We start from the raw sequence: 14,362 nt of genomic DNA on the forward strand, positions 1-14,362 counted from the left end.
CGTGCACTTGACCATGATGTATGGAGGACTTACCAGCAGGCAGGAAATACAGGGACCACTGGGGGCAATCTTGTCCTCTAAGGCAGTCTGGGGCCCTCCAGATGACCTAACTGACGACACCAAAGCCAGTCACAACTGCGGCCATGTTTCACAGAAGAAGAAGACCTCGAAGTTCCTGACTGGTAGTATTTCCCTCAGGGAGACAACGAGACACCTCCCAAACATCTTATACCCCACTCCCCTGCCCTCCCTGTCCCCAACAACAGTTAAGCCATTTGTACTTACGCTTTAAATGCTGGGAGGTAGGAGTATATAGAAATGCTACTTAGGTTATAAATAAATGGCAGGTGTTTTCTGATATCTGTTGTTGCCCAGCTGCTAAAAAATGTGTTCAGTAAGCCCTGGTCCCCACCTGAAAGCAAAGAAAAAGAAGGAATTATGGTTAATAAACTTCAAAGATAGTTCAATATGGCAGTATATAATCACACCTTTAAATTATGCAGCAGTTGTTTTATAAAATAATAAAAGTCCGTGGAGAAATCTCTCTGTGTTAAAGAGGTTCTGAGAGACACCTAGTCTTCCAGAGACAAGCACTTTAACAGAAAATCTAAGAGTTCTCCTTCTTAAGTTTTAAAGGATAACGAAGATGGCAATGAATATATTTCATTGTTACAAGGATGGCATGGACTGAATGTTCATGGCCCCCAGATTTTTTATGTTGAAACTCTACATCCTAAGGTGAACTGAATTAGGACTGACAGAGGTCCCCTCCTTTGGCCACATGTAGTTATGGCAAAAAGACACCCATCTATGAAGCAGGAGGTAGGCCCTCCCCTGACACCAAGTCTGCTGGCAGTTCGACATTGGACTTCCTGATATCCAGAACTTTGAGAAAGAATCACTGTTATTTATAAGCCTCCCAGCTTGTTGTATTTTGCCACAGCAATCTGAACAGACTAAGAAACAAACAAATATGAAAACAAGACAATTTTAGCAATATGGATAAACTGATATACTTTGAGGTACAAATTAGTAAAGTCAAAACATTATGCCATTCCCCAGAGTCTTACACTGGATACTTCAAAGACATTCCAAATGTGGGAATGGACACTAGTGACTGAGGTACAGAGATCTGAATTCTTAATTTCCTTTCCCCTACATCATCAAAGGCCAAGGAAAGGTTCACAGCAGTGTATTCATAAGGGCAAGACCGGCGACAGCCCAAACATTCTTCAACAGCTATGTCAATATATTCACACAAAAGAATATTACTCAACAATAAAAAGGAAAAAATAAACATGACTTGGTTGAATCTCTAGAGAACTGTGCTGGGTCAAAAACTCAAATGCTGGGGCTGGGGATATAGCCCGCCTGGCAAGCACAACATCCCAAGTTTGATTCCTAGTACCAAAAAAAAAAAAAAAAACCAAAAAAACAACCACCTCAAATACTAAAGGACTGTACGCTGTGTGATTCCGTTATATAACAACCTTCAAGTGATAAAACTACAGGTAGAGAACACATCTGTAGTTGCCAGGGACTAGAAAGGGGAGAAGGAGATAGCCGTGGCTATGAAAGAGTATCACAAGGAGTCCTTGTGCGGCAACTGTTGTGTCTTCACTGTGGCAATGGTGACGACAATCTGCTCACATAATAAACAGCAGAAAACACATACATACACACAGACACATACGAATGAATACAGAAGCTGGGGCAAGACTGGCAGAATACATCAATGTCAGTTCCCTGGTTGGTAGTACAGTTGTTTCTCTATTTTTATTTATTTTTTCTTTTGGGTACCAGGAATCAAACTCAGGACCTCACACTTCCCAGGCAGGCATTGCATCCGGTAGTACAGCTGTGAAAGATATTGCCACTGGGGAAAATCAGTACAGAACGTAAGATTTCCCGCGTAATTTTTTATCACAGCGCTTTGAGTGACTCTATAAGTCACTCAAAATAAAAAAGTATTTTTAAAAAGTCCAAGAAAATGAAGATGAAATGCAAAATACAATCAAGAACTGTTAGTCACTAGATTCTAAATTCCACCAGAACAGGAATTATGGCTCTTTTTGCTTATCATTCTAATTCTGGCACATAGCAGAATGCCTGAAGACAAATTATTTATGGAATAAACAGAAGAGCCTTGAGGATATCCTGTAATGGCCAGAAAGTTAAAACAACTTAAATATTACACTATGGAAATGCTACTGGTGGGAATATCACTAAACCACTAAACTGCTATATATATAAAGAATATCATCTGCTGTGTAAAATACACATATGTGTGTATATATATTATATATCTGCTTGCACTGTGATTATAAGAACATAAATATTAATAAACATTCATACAGAAAAATGAAACAGTGATTACATCAGAGTACTGATGCTATAGATGTTCCTTCCCTTTACCCTTCCTTTTATTAGTTTTGTAATTTTAAAATATTAATACAAAGGGGGCAAGAATGAGAATTATACTAAGATCTTGGGGGCTGGGGATTTAGCTCAGTGGCACAGCGCCTGCCTGGCAAGCGCGAGGTCGTGAGTTCGATTCCTGGTACAGGAAAAAAAAAAATTTATACTAAGATCTTTCTAAGCATTCTTCACTTATTAATCTATTTTCATTATGAGGTCTGATGCTATCAACAGAAAAACATAAACTGGATGTGGTGGCACAGTGCTCTAATCCCAGCACTCTGGGAGGCTAGGCATGGGTGTGCAGGTCATAAAACATATTGATAACAAATATCTACAAACACTACCCAATTGAAAAACACGAACATTAGCAATTGTGTCCCCTGTGAGGGCTCCCCAATTCAATCTCATTGCCCATCCTCCCAAACACAGCTCTTAATTGTGAGTTCTGTTTGTAACTTTCTTGCTTTCCTGTATTTTACTACATATAGTATATATCCCCAGGCAATATAAGTCATCGCTTCTGTTTTGAACTTTGTAAAACTGGACATCATTTTTTCGTACTACTTGTTTTTTTAAGACATATTATAAGAACTTTCTACAAGAAATTCTACTTAAAATGCCTACTGGCTGCATGTAATGCAGTAAAGAACTCTAATTCCTTGGAGGCCTGCATGGCAGTTTAACTTCCAAATCCGCCCTGTGTAAGCCTGGTAAACGGGAGTCAGCGCTGCTGATCCCTCAGGCTCTGGCTGGCTTCCACCGGCCACAAAAGGCTGATTCTGTTTAGCCTTAGGTACCCTGCGAACAGCACCAGCCCATCAGCCGTGTACTACAAAAGGACCAGGAAGCTCTAGAGGGACATGACACAGGCAAGGAGGAAAAAACAGCAAAGTAGCTTGGTAAATGAATGGTGCCCATTAAACCGGCCAGGCCTGAAACCTAACAAGAACCTTGCCTGCAGAGGGTGGTGAAATGTCCATGGCCACCGAGCTTATTATGCAACTACAGAGGTCACCTGTCAGCCCAAAGCTGTGGATTAAAAACAGAATTCAATCCCACCTAGTAGTGTGTGCCTTATTTTTTTAAGCAATCTAGAGATCTGAACCATCTTTTTTTCAAATGTACAATTCAGCATTTCAAGGTCAGACAAATATTGAAACGTCATTGGAAAGATCTAGGCGTAGCATTGGCATATTTTCTCTCTAGAAGTCTCCGGAGGAACGCACAATTCAGAGCAGAATGGGAATCTAAGTATGCCTGTGATATAAAACAAACAAGGATGCCATGAACGCTGGATTCTCACTACAAAAAGCCTAGGAGTTTTGTCCAGTATTCGCTCACTCTCTTGAAACTTGTCAGCAGTTGACTTGCCTCCTGTGGCAGGGTGGGGGAGTCAACTAGTTTAAGTGTGAACCCCAGGATCTCAGCACAGGAATGATCACCCTATAGCTGCGCTCTCTAACGTGTTACCGGCCCACGCCCTGGTAACACGGGTGCCACCTGGATGCTGGTAGGAGGGTACAATGTGGAGCCCCAACCCAGACCTGCAGAATCAGAATCTACTTTTTTTTTTTTTTTTTTTTTTTTGGTTTTTCTCCGGTACCGGGAACCGAACTCACGACCTTGAGCTTGCCAGGCAGGCGCTTTGCCGCTGAGCTAAATCCCCAGCCCCAGAATCTACTTTCTGAGGTGACGTGTTTGCATATGAAAATATGAAAAGCACTGGGAACCTTTTGGACAATGACTCCCTTTTTACCACATCTGAGGATGCAATTTTTAAAAAAATGACGTTTCTATAGAAAACGTCTAAAATTTTGTACGTTTTGGATAGCCATAACCTATGTAAAGATGAATAAGATAGATTCCAGCTCTCAAATGGCTCTCTATCCAGCAAGAACACAGAGGGGCAGGTGTTAAGCAAATAATTCAAAATAAAATATGTTTTATATTATAATCAAGTCATTGAAAACTGCTGGAATAAACATGAGATTCATGCTTTAAAACCAACTTCCTACAAGATAGCTAGCTGGCAGGTATCATCATTACTGCTTATAGGGAGCGTGCCAAGGATTACTAAATTATAGTTTATGAACGGCCCAGCTCTGGGGGATATTCCTAGGAGGTTTACGGAGGATCAGCGGATTAACCCCAGGTGGCTTATGGAAATCCAGGCACTTGGCCCAAGCTTCCTTGCATCTCCCCGTCTTCAATCCACAAAAGAACAACTGACTTACTTTTACCACTTCATTATAGCTTTTGTTTTATGTTGTCATTTTGTAAAAAAATAGATTCATAGTAACCCATTTATTAAACTATCTGATAAATGCAAGAAAACACTTATTCTTGGCTTAATTAGTCTACAGTAGGCCCTCTTGGTATAGATTCTCTCACATTTTGAATTTAGCAAAATCATGATTATATAACTGTATCATTAGTTATTAAATTAAATATCCATAAAGTCTCAGAGAACATAAGCTTTACAGAGGCAGGAGTAAAATTATGTAGTATTTATACCTACTCCTGGCCTTTTAACTAAGCATCTTGCCCAGACTAGAAACTAAAATGACTTGAAATACTGAGTCTTACTATAGGAATGTAGGAGAGTGTAATTCTTCCAAGAACACTAGACCTCATGAAACACTGCAGGACTACTGACTGTATTGCTGATTTAAAATGACAAAGCATTTTTAGCTACATGGGTCAGAAGGGAAGAATAATAGCTGTAGAGACAGAAGACCTGAGCCTCTAGTTCCTCTTCTATAAAATGATGAATACACCAGCTGCTATGTCTACGTAGAGAAATGAATTTTATGTAGTCAACAAAAAAGGCCGAGGTAAACAGGGACCTTCTTCCATTCTGTATCACCACTGGGACCCATCCTACAGAATGCTGTAGTGTGGGATAATACACAGATGGGAAAAAATAAAAACCCACACAGCCCCAGAGTTGAGAAAGTCCTGGCTTTGCCACCAGCTCAGGGAAAGCTGTTGTCCTGAGCAATGAAGGGTTTCCAGTAACAGCTTAACAGCAGGCCCTCGATAAATATTTGCTAAGTAAGTAAATGCATACCTCATAGGACTGTTGAGAAATAGATGAAAACATAAAATAACTAGCGTCTAAGAGTCTGTGTACACACAACACGCTAGTCCCTTCTTCCCTCTCCATTTCTCACGGGGTTCATGGTCTCAGCTGGTTACAAAGCTAGCGACAAACAGATGGCTAAGTTAAAAACCAGACTCATAGGTACAGTGAGATAAAAAATAGCTCTTATATATAAAAAACCCCTATGTGTACTCATTTATTTTGCTATTATATGTTATGGCTTTTGTTTTCCATCTTATTCGAGATACTACCTGAATTATCAATTAAATGACATAATGCAAGAGAATACTGTAGTTATTTTCGGACCAACTGATACAAAACTGCAAGGGCAACAATAAGCCTCCCAAAGGAAGCTGATGGTCAGCGCAGAACCTATCACATCAGGAAACCAAGCGAGGCGCAGCAGAGTTGCTGAGCTCGTGTGGTTTGGACAAGTCCTATCTTGAAATACTACCTCAGTCCTTCATTCCTTTTTTGGGCAGGTCCAGCAAGAAGCCTAATTAACTATAAAGATTAGAGGAGGTGGCTGTGAGGTCAATTTTATACTTTACTAGAATTCAGGACCAAACCGTTTCTGTTTAACATTTCAAAACATTTTTCTACTCTGTTCAAAGTATTGGTATCTATTTGGAATCTGAAAGTTCCAGCTATAATGACCTCATAGCAGATCTTGGATTCCATTTACAGTAAAACCAAACTTACTACTGCGCCACCAATTCGTTCTCTGTTTTTTGCTTTTTTTTGAAAATTCAACTACAGACCAAAATTTCAGCATACCAGTAACAAGTTTAGGGTATTTAGGTTACAATAATTAAACTAAGTAATACCAAAATTTAAAAATTGGAAAATATGAATTCCTCTGATTTAGGTTTTTGAAACTAATACATACAGATAAAATTTAATACACAGCAATTTTCAAACATGAAACTCTTCAACTGCACAAGAATCCTTAATTTAAGATATATTAAGAGTTGTGGGGGAGAAGAAAATAAACTCCGATGTGCATTCAGACCGACTTTGTCAAATTAAGAGTCAAGTGTATCAGCTTCATGTCGCATGAGTACATGGAGGGGACAACTTTTGATTAGTATCCTCTACACCATCACCTCTTTTCCCCTTCTTACTGATAAACACTGACCCTTATAGCTTGTCACATCCTATAACATGTGAGTGTATATCTATTTCATAACCGCTATTGTTCAACTTTGCAGGAAATGTAACTTCACTGATGAAGCAAGTACGAAGACAATTTGAAAACACAAAGCAACAGTGCAGCAATTTGGACTGAGACTCTTTGCTATGGAAAATGAGACATCAGCGATGAATTAGACATGTAGTCACTAGTTCTAAATTCTAACACCCTGGATATTTGGAAAGAAAAGAGAAGTCAGGGTACCTAGCACGGTTTGCCATATTAGGAGTTTTCTCTTGGCCAAAGGCATGGGGGGATTGTGGTGTGATGACAGGGCTGCCGATTAGGACAATGACCACCACATTCCTTCAGGTTAGAGGGCCTCTGGAAGCAGCTGCAAAATCTCACCAGCGGTCTATGGGACTTGTCATTGGACAGCAGGTCCCCATCAATTTCTTTTGAACATGGGCAAGAGGTTGAGTAGTACTTCTATGACATTCAAACAGACACAACAGCAAAACTAGTCTCCTGTAACACTAACCTAAAAATACTGGGACTTCAGCCCCTGTTGAATAAGCCTGGGGGCAGGGGGGCACTTACAGATAGTAAAAAATATATATATGCAATGGTAGAGCAGTTGAATATATTCATCTTAGTGCCTATGGTGTGATACATCAATAATTCTTAAACAAGCTTTAAAATAAAAATTGTATTATTTTTATAAAATAGACATACTGAAAAATTTGAGGAAAGCAAGGTTACTCCTGTAGACTAAGGATGCTGTATATAAACAAATATTTTAATGATATCAAGCATAAGTCCCATAAATTTTTCTGTTATACAGGTAGTGATCTAAGCACACAGCAAACCCCTCCAGAGAAGGGCAGGCATCCAGGTTAGGGAGTGTTTTTCTATTATGTAGTAAAGCTCAGCAACATATATTTCAAGTGGAAACGACTGTTCAGTTAAGAGCTGCTAGTTTATGCTTCTGCTAAACCGAAACATGTTGAGAATGAAAGTCTCATCTGCAGAGATGACAGCTTAACTCTTTCAATTAAGCATTTCTATTAAGAGAGCAAATTCAATCCTTTGCTACAACCAGCTAGTAAGTGGAGTACCTCTGAGGAAGGCCAGCGTCCAGAAACCCTGCTGCTGAATAATGGAATGTGCTAGCAGGCACAGGGAGACTCTCACAGTGGTTTCAGGTTCTGGGTGAAACAGCAGAAAGTGCCTTCTAGTTGAGCACTTTCCACACACGCAGGCTGTTTAACAACAGTGCCTCTAGACTCTCAGACATAGCACATGGTCCAGGTTCGCCTCCCCCAGTTAATGAGTTTCCTATTTTAAAATTGTACTCTGGATGATTTATTATGGCACATGGCTGTTTGGTATCTAAATTCTTATCTCCCAACAGCATGTAATACCCTTCTAGGTTAGAAGCTAGATTCTCTTTTCAGATTAAAATCATATGGGTTTCAGGCAGTTGGCAGGCCAAAAGATCTCTTTAGAATGTGATTCACTTACTGAAATTGAGAATAGCTGCACTGAATGTCCGGCCAAATTGCATCTACTTCCTTTATATTATAGGAGGAAATAATTCCTTCAAATTATTTCTTCACCTCCTATTATACAGGAGGTGAAGAAAGTCATGCTCTGACGGGAAGGTTAAGACCAACAGTGGACTTCCGCTAAAACTATTCTCTTCTTCCTTTTATCCAAAGCTAATGGTGTCTATATCAGCAGTCGAATACATGCTGTGAACTTGAGTACTAACATACAGCTTTCCTTCCTTCTATGAAAGGAAAATAGTGAGATCTAAAAACGCGCTGGTAAAATGGCATGGTTTTACTGGCCACAGCAAATGTTCAACATATTGTCTTACTCAGATCGCTTAAAACAAGACTACACTTCTTGTCAGATACTGCCATTCATTACGGTCAGATACGTCGGCTCTATTTTAGAGCATTTCATGCCTTAGCACAGAGGAGAGTTTCTTATCCTCAGCACTGGTGACACAGTGGGCTGGATGAGTCTTTGCTGTGAAGGGCTGTCCTGTGTGCTGTGGGATACTCAGAGTCATCCCTGGCTTCTATTTGCCAGATGCTACAGCTCCTGCCCTCCCTCAGGACAGACAAAAACGTCTCCAGAGATCACCAAACAGCCCAGAATCGCCCCTGATTGAAAACTACTGGCGTAGAATGTAAACCAGCCAAATCATGACACAAGACCAAAAGTTCAACTTCCTTATCCTCTTCAGTGAAATTTCGTGCAGCTACAAATCCCAAATTCAAAATCAAGCGGCCACACAGAACTCAACTTTTGTAAATAGCAAGAACAAAAAGCCCAATTTTGCTTTAAGTTTCAAGTTTTAACATAATCTAACAATCTGTTCAGTTTATTGTTTTAAAATGGTTTAGCAGTTCTATTTAAAACTTGATAGCTACTTAATAGAAATGAATCTTTTATCAGCACACTTGTCTATTGAGAAAAGCTTGTTCTGCTAATTCCAAAAGATGCATGTGCTGGGGATATAGCTCAGTGGCATAAGCGCCTGTCTGGCAAGTGCAAGGTCGTGAGTTCAATCCCTAGTACCCCAAAAAAACAAAAAACAAGTAACAAAAGATGCATGCATGATTGCAGGTCTCAGATCAGCTTCAAAGAGGGAACAAGGCAGGGATAAGCCCCCAGTGCAGTGTCTGCTGCTGGGTCCAGGCCTCGGTTCCAGCTCCACACTCCCTGCCTATGTTCTGCCACAATGTCACTGCTCAGCCAGCTTCCTAGAGCATGTCCTCTTGCTTTGTATATGGAGCATTTTCTTTTTCTAAAAGAACTACCAAGAATCATTTTAAAAAGAACTACCCGTTTCATCTTGTGTGGTTTTGTTATGTTCTGTCTTTTTATTTTTTTATTTATTTTTTATTTTTTGGTACTGGGAATCGACTCAGGACCTTGCACTTGCCAGGCAGGTGCTTGTGCCACTGAGCTATATCCCTGGCCCATGTGTTCTGTCTTTTTAAAAGTGACTTACTATTTCAGAGATCAGCCTGACATGGAAGAATACTTATTAATTTATTTGATCAAAATTCACCAGTGGTAGAGCACTTGCTTGGCATGTTTGAGGGCCTGAAGTTGGTTCCCAGTACCGCCAAAAAAAAAAAAAAAAAACAGAAAAAATTCTCCAAAGGATACACGCTCTATATCGTGAACAGTCAACAGCCCTACAGACACACACAGAAAAATGCTCCCAACTTTGTGCTCTGCTCCTTTAGCCTTGCAGATACTCCTTCAGCTGACACACAGCCTTAGGAAAATGACAGCTTGGAAGCAAAGATCAGGGATGACAACCAAATTATCAAGTTCGTTCCCCCAGTTTCCATGGAGACAATGCTTGATCTTCCTATTACCACTGGCTGTCAACCCTCTGGAGGTAAAGTTTACCCAGGTTTAAAGACTGAAGTGGGCTGGTGGTGATGTTTTATGCTGGGGACTGAAGCTAGGGCCCCGTGTATGCTAGGCAGACATGGTTATGCTCTCAGACCTAAAGACAGAAGTTTGTTATTTGTCAAATATTTTTTTCTTATTTTTGAATAATCATTGTACATTTATCATACTATAATTTAGGTCATTTGATGGCAAGCCTCATAAAAAGTTTTCTACCTTAGTTTAGGTTAATCTTATTCATCTACACGGAAAAAAAGATGCACGTGACTGACTTACACACACACACACACACACACACACACCCAGTATTTCCAAAGAGAACACAATTTGAATTGCTTGCTACATCTCGTTTATCCTCCAGGCACAAGAAACCATAACATTTATTTCTCTGAGAACAAAAGCCCCTGGAAATTTAATAGCTTATCAGATACGAAGACAGGAGGTACGTACCATCGAAACTACCTTGCTCAGAAGCAAGGTGCAGCAGCTGCTTATATGTCTCAACTGAGGGCTGGTAGACAAAGACCCCGGAATTGAAGCAGTCGGGCCACCCTGGGTCTGGGGCTGCTGACAATTCTTCTCTCTCAAAAAGATCATCAATATTTGCTAGGACCTGATTGAAAGGGGAAAAAGCATGACGGAAATGTTTTGCTGCAGCGGTTTTCTAAACTTCTACGTTATTTAACACAAAAGATGATGACAGCTTTAAGGCAGCCTAGAACTATTATTTTTCATCACTTAACACTTCGCATGACACCGGTTTTATCTGAAATTTATGCTCAAGCCTCGACAGTATTCTTTGAATGCCTACCAGGTCTCCATTACTATGTACATCATTCCAGCGATCAAAAGTCACACTCACCAGAGTATCTGCATCCATGAACACACACTTTGAATACTGTGTAAGTGACCAGCAGTGAAGTTTTGTCAGTGTGACACCCAACTCAGGCCTCTTCATTAAGGTAAGATGAGCAGAATCGCCACTGTCCAAGACATCTACCGTGATGACTTCATCAAAGATTGTCTCTAAAACTTTCCTGTCAAAACGAATTCCAGAAAACAGCACTTAGCATCTTTTCACAAGTGACCCACTCACAGAAGACTGGTGCCTTACTGCCTTTTCCATCAATTACCAGAACAATCTGCCACTTTGGTATAGCACACCCCCTTAAATCTGTCCTATTATACTTTGGAACAAATTGTATCCATTTGCCTGTACAACTAATTTCACTAAAGCAATAACTGTTCCTGGTGAGTATCTGAATTACTTTTCTTAAAACATTATTATTATGGAAGTTGTTTTGTATTTTTTATTATGTCACTGAATGCCAGGCAAGTTGGGAAATTAATCTGGTAAGACATTACATATATCTTTGCACCAGCCTATGTACTTGACAATGATATTTTAGTAGATTTGATACTTGCTGACTATTGCATATGTCTTACAAATGATATTATGCACATATAATATGTATAATGAAGTCTATAACTAATGGCTTTTGCTAAAGAAACTGGCTGATAATTGCCTGAAGCTCTGTGTCCTGAAAGAAGTTAAAAGGTGTAGCTACTGGTTCGCCATTTTTTTTTTTTTAGAGTCCAGTATAACCAGCATTCATTGCATGCTTAGCATTCTATTTGGGCATAATGAGACTCACTCTGGTTTTTAAGGTGCCACACTTCTCCATGCATAGAATCAACTAAATTTTTATTTTAGAGAGCTTCTCAGGGCCCTGGTGAGATAGACTGAGGAAAGACACTATAGCATGAGAGGAAATGTATGACACAAACAAGCCATTATCAAAAATTTATAACAATGTCGGATATGCGGAAAAATGTGGTATTGTATTCTGTATCCAAAAGTGTGCAAAAAATATGCGTTAGTTCACATAGTAAGCCTGACTTTTTTTTTTCTGATAAACAGAGGCATCGCTGAACTACAGTGAATCAGTGCTGCTGGGCGTGCAAGACTAGGTCTGGCTTCTGCCTCCATCTTCACTAATGGACTTCACCATAGGAAACAGTCTTTTTGGCATCTTTTTAAATAAATCTTTAGCATCAAGGTCATTAGTGTGGAAGATATATGAATGCATCTATAATACCCACTTCTTAGATGCCCTTGGGATATATATGCTTCAATTTCTAAAAGGGCTAGAAGACTGCCAAAATAAACACAATGAAAACCGCTACCATGCCCAAAAGTTAGTATTTAGGAACCAGGTAGTTCATTCAGATAACTCCACGTTTAATTTCAACAAATCAAGTTGAACAGGCAGTTTGTGTCTCTCAGGATGTTTCCTCAAGCAAAACTCTCAGTTCAGAAAGCCCTTCAATAAAGATGCCACTGTATTATGCTATGAATAAAGGTCTTCAGGTTATAAATGTCCACTAGCAAGGCAGAAAACTGCCACGTTGTGTACAAAGTTACCTGAGGGTTGTGCTGGTTTGAAATGAGAAACACTATAGCCACTGAGGCCTTTTAGGAAAGAAGTAAGTGAACTGTGAAGATATAAAGATACACTCCAGCAGGAAATGCCTGGGGGAAACGCTCACAGACCTAGAGAAGAGAAAGTCCTTCTACCCTGTCGTAATCAGGAAGAGGAGGGCCAGAGCACTGCCCCATAGAAGGGAGCCTGGTCTGAGTATCTCCCCGAAACTAAAGGTTTCAGACCCAGTGTCTTTCACTCAGCAGTTTCATCTTTCCCTGCTCAGGCCTAACCCTTAGAAAGGATGTGACTTCAATGTTCAGGGGCAGAAATCGGAAGAAGGATGTCAGAGCCTTCAGGATGGGCAGATGCGCAAGCATCAAGTTTCCCGAGGACAGGCAGACAGGCAGGCAGGCACGCAGACAGACAGACAGACAGCTCAGTCCTCACCTCATAGAGTCCGAGACCTGCGGGGTGGCGAGCACAACCAGCCTTCCAGTGGTCCTGTGCTGTTTCAGAGATGAGCCTAGGACGAGGGCACCTTTGGCGTAGGCATCGTTTGTGGTCAGTGTCACAAAGGCCTGATCTTGATACAAAGAAAAAAAAAAACACTCATTACAACATCTTACCTGGACAAAGCCTTTTCCAAGGACCCTATTCAAACAATAATTCAGCAAAATCAGCTCACTGGCATGTAGGGTTGTGTGTGGCAGGGAAGGGGAGTAGTGGGGATTGAATCCAGGATCTCTCTCTCTTTTTTGGGGGGGGGTTCCGGTACCGGGAATCGAACTCACGACCTTGGGCGTGCCAGGCAGGCGCTGTGCCGCTGAGCTAAATCCCCAGCCCCTGAATCCAGGATCTCATGCAAGCTAGGCAGGTATTTCACCACTGAGCTACATCCCCAGCCTAGCTTTTATTTCTTTACTTAGAGACAGGATCTTGCTTAATTACTCAGGTTGGTCCCAAGTTTTCATCCTCTACCTCCGCCTCCCAAGCAGCCTGGAATAACAGGAGTCCAACATGACAGGCTTGCCGGGCAAAGAGCTTTTTATATCTACTCCCTCCGGTAAAGGGAGATCTTCCCTCCCTAATGCCATCCAGCGACTAATCATTATTAAATGGATCTAGAGACCACCTGAGCTCTAACAAACCTGCTCCCCCTCCTCTTTGGAGAACCAAGCAGTACCCCCTACTGGGCCCGGGAGTGTCCGCCTCTCCCAGTACACACACAGGGGTATGGATCTTCCATTATCACTGGTTATAAGAACAGAAGGCATGGCTTGTCAACAAACAGGAACTTCCTACCTGGCAATCCTCACCCTTCCGGCCTTTAACATTTCTCCAGTCTTTCCCTGGAACAATTCTAGCCTCCATCGCCCAGGGGCCTATAGCTTTAGCAGGGTGGCGGGTACCCAAACACATAGGGCACTTATAATCAAACTGGCAGGGGTCACTTGGGGGCACTGTTGCCCAGCCAGGGAGTCAGGACACTTTGTCAGGAAGTCACTCTCTTTCTGTCTTCGGTTTCCTCATTCTTCCTCGCCCATTTTCCAGCGCGCAGGCTGGAAGTAGCGGAGATTCCATTGAGAAGCGAAAGGCAGCTGTGGCTCGTCCAGGGGACAAGCACATGCCCCCGCGAGAGGCCGGCCACTACTAAGCCGCAGGAAGACTGGCGGCCCCCACCCCCACTCCCTGTCACACTGTAAGAATGCTTAGAACAGTGACAACTGCCACTCCACATGCCACCAGCCTCTGCCGGCCGAAGACTGATGTTTAAACCCTAAAGCGATTCAGACTGCAGGAGACCACGGAGAAAAGTTTAACGTGGGTAGGAGTCAAGGA

The 14,362-nt window shown here is 41.3% G+C and overlaps 1 protein-coding gene across 2 annotated transcripts in view; it reads right to left on the bottom strand.

Moving 5' to 3' along the window:
• Gyg1 (glycogenin 1) overlaps nt 1-13,106 on the bottom strand; it is a gene marked incomplete at its 5' end in the record, with an annotated part of 32,181 nt that extends 19,075 nt beyond the window's left edge. For both annotated transcript variants that reach the window (XM_013502748.1, XM_013502749.1), the window contains 4 exon segments: nt 286-412; nt 10,548-10,710; nt 10,960-11,134; nt 12,971-13,106. In XM_013502748.1, the coding sequence (XP_013358202.1) occupies nt 286-412; nt 10,548-10,710; nt 10,960-11,134; nt 12,971-13,106 (601 nt within the window).
• Nucleotides 13,107-14,362: the final 1,256 nt, after the last annotated feature.

This window comes from Chinchilla lanigera, unplaced genomic scaffold, assembly GCF_000276665.1.
Source record: "Chinchilla lanigera isolate Chin_1 unplaced genomic scaffold, ChiLan1.0 scaffold00073, whole genome shotgun sequence".
NCBI lineage: Eukaryota > Metazoa > Chordata > Mammalia > Rodentia > Chinchillidae > Chinchilla > Chinchilla lanigera.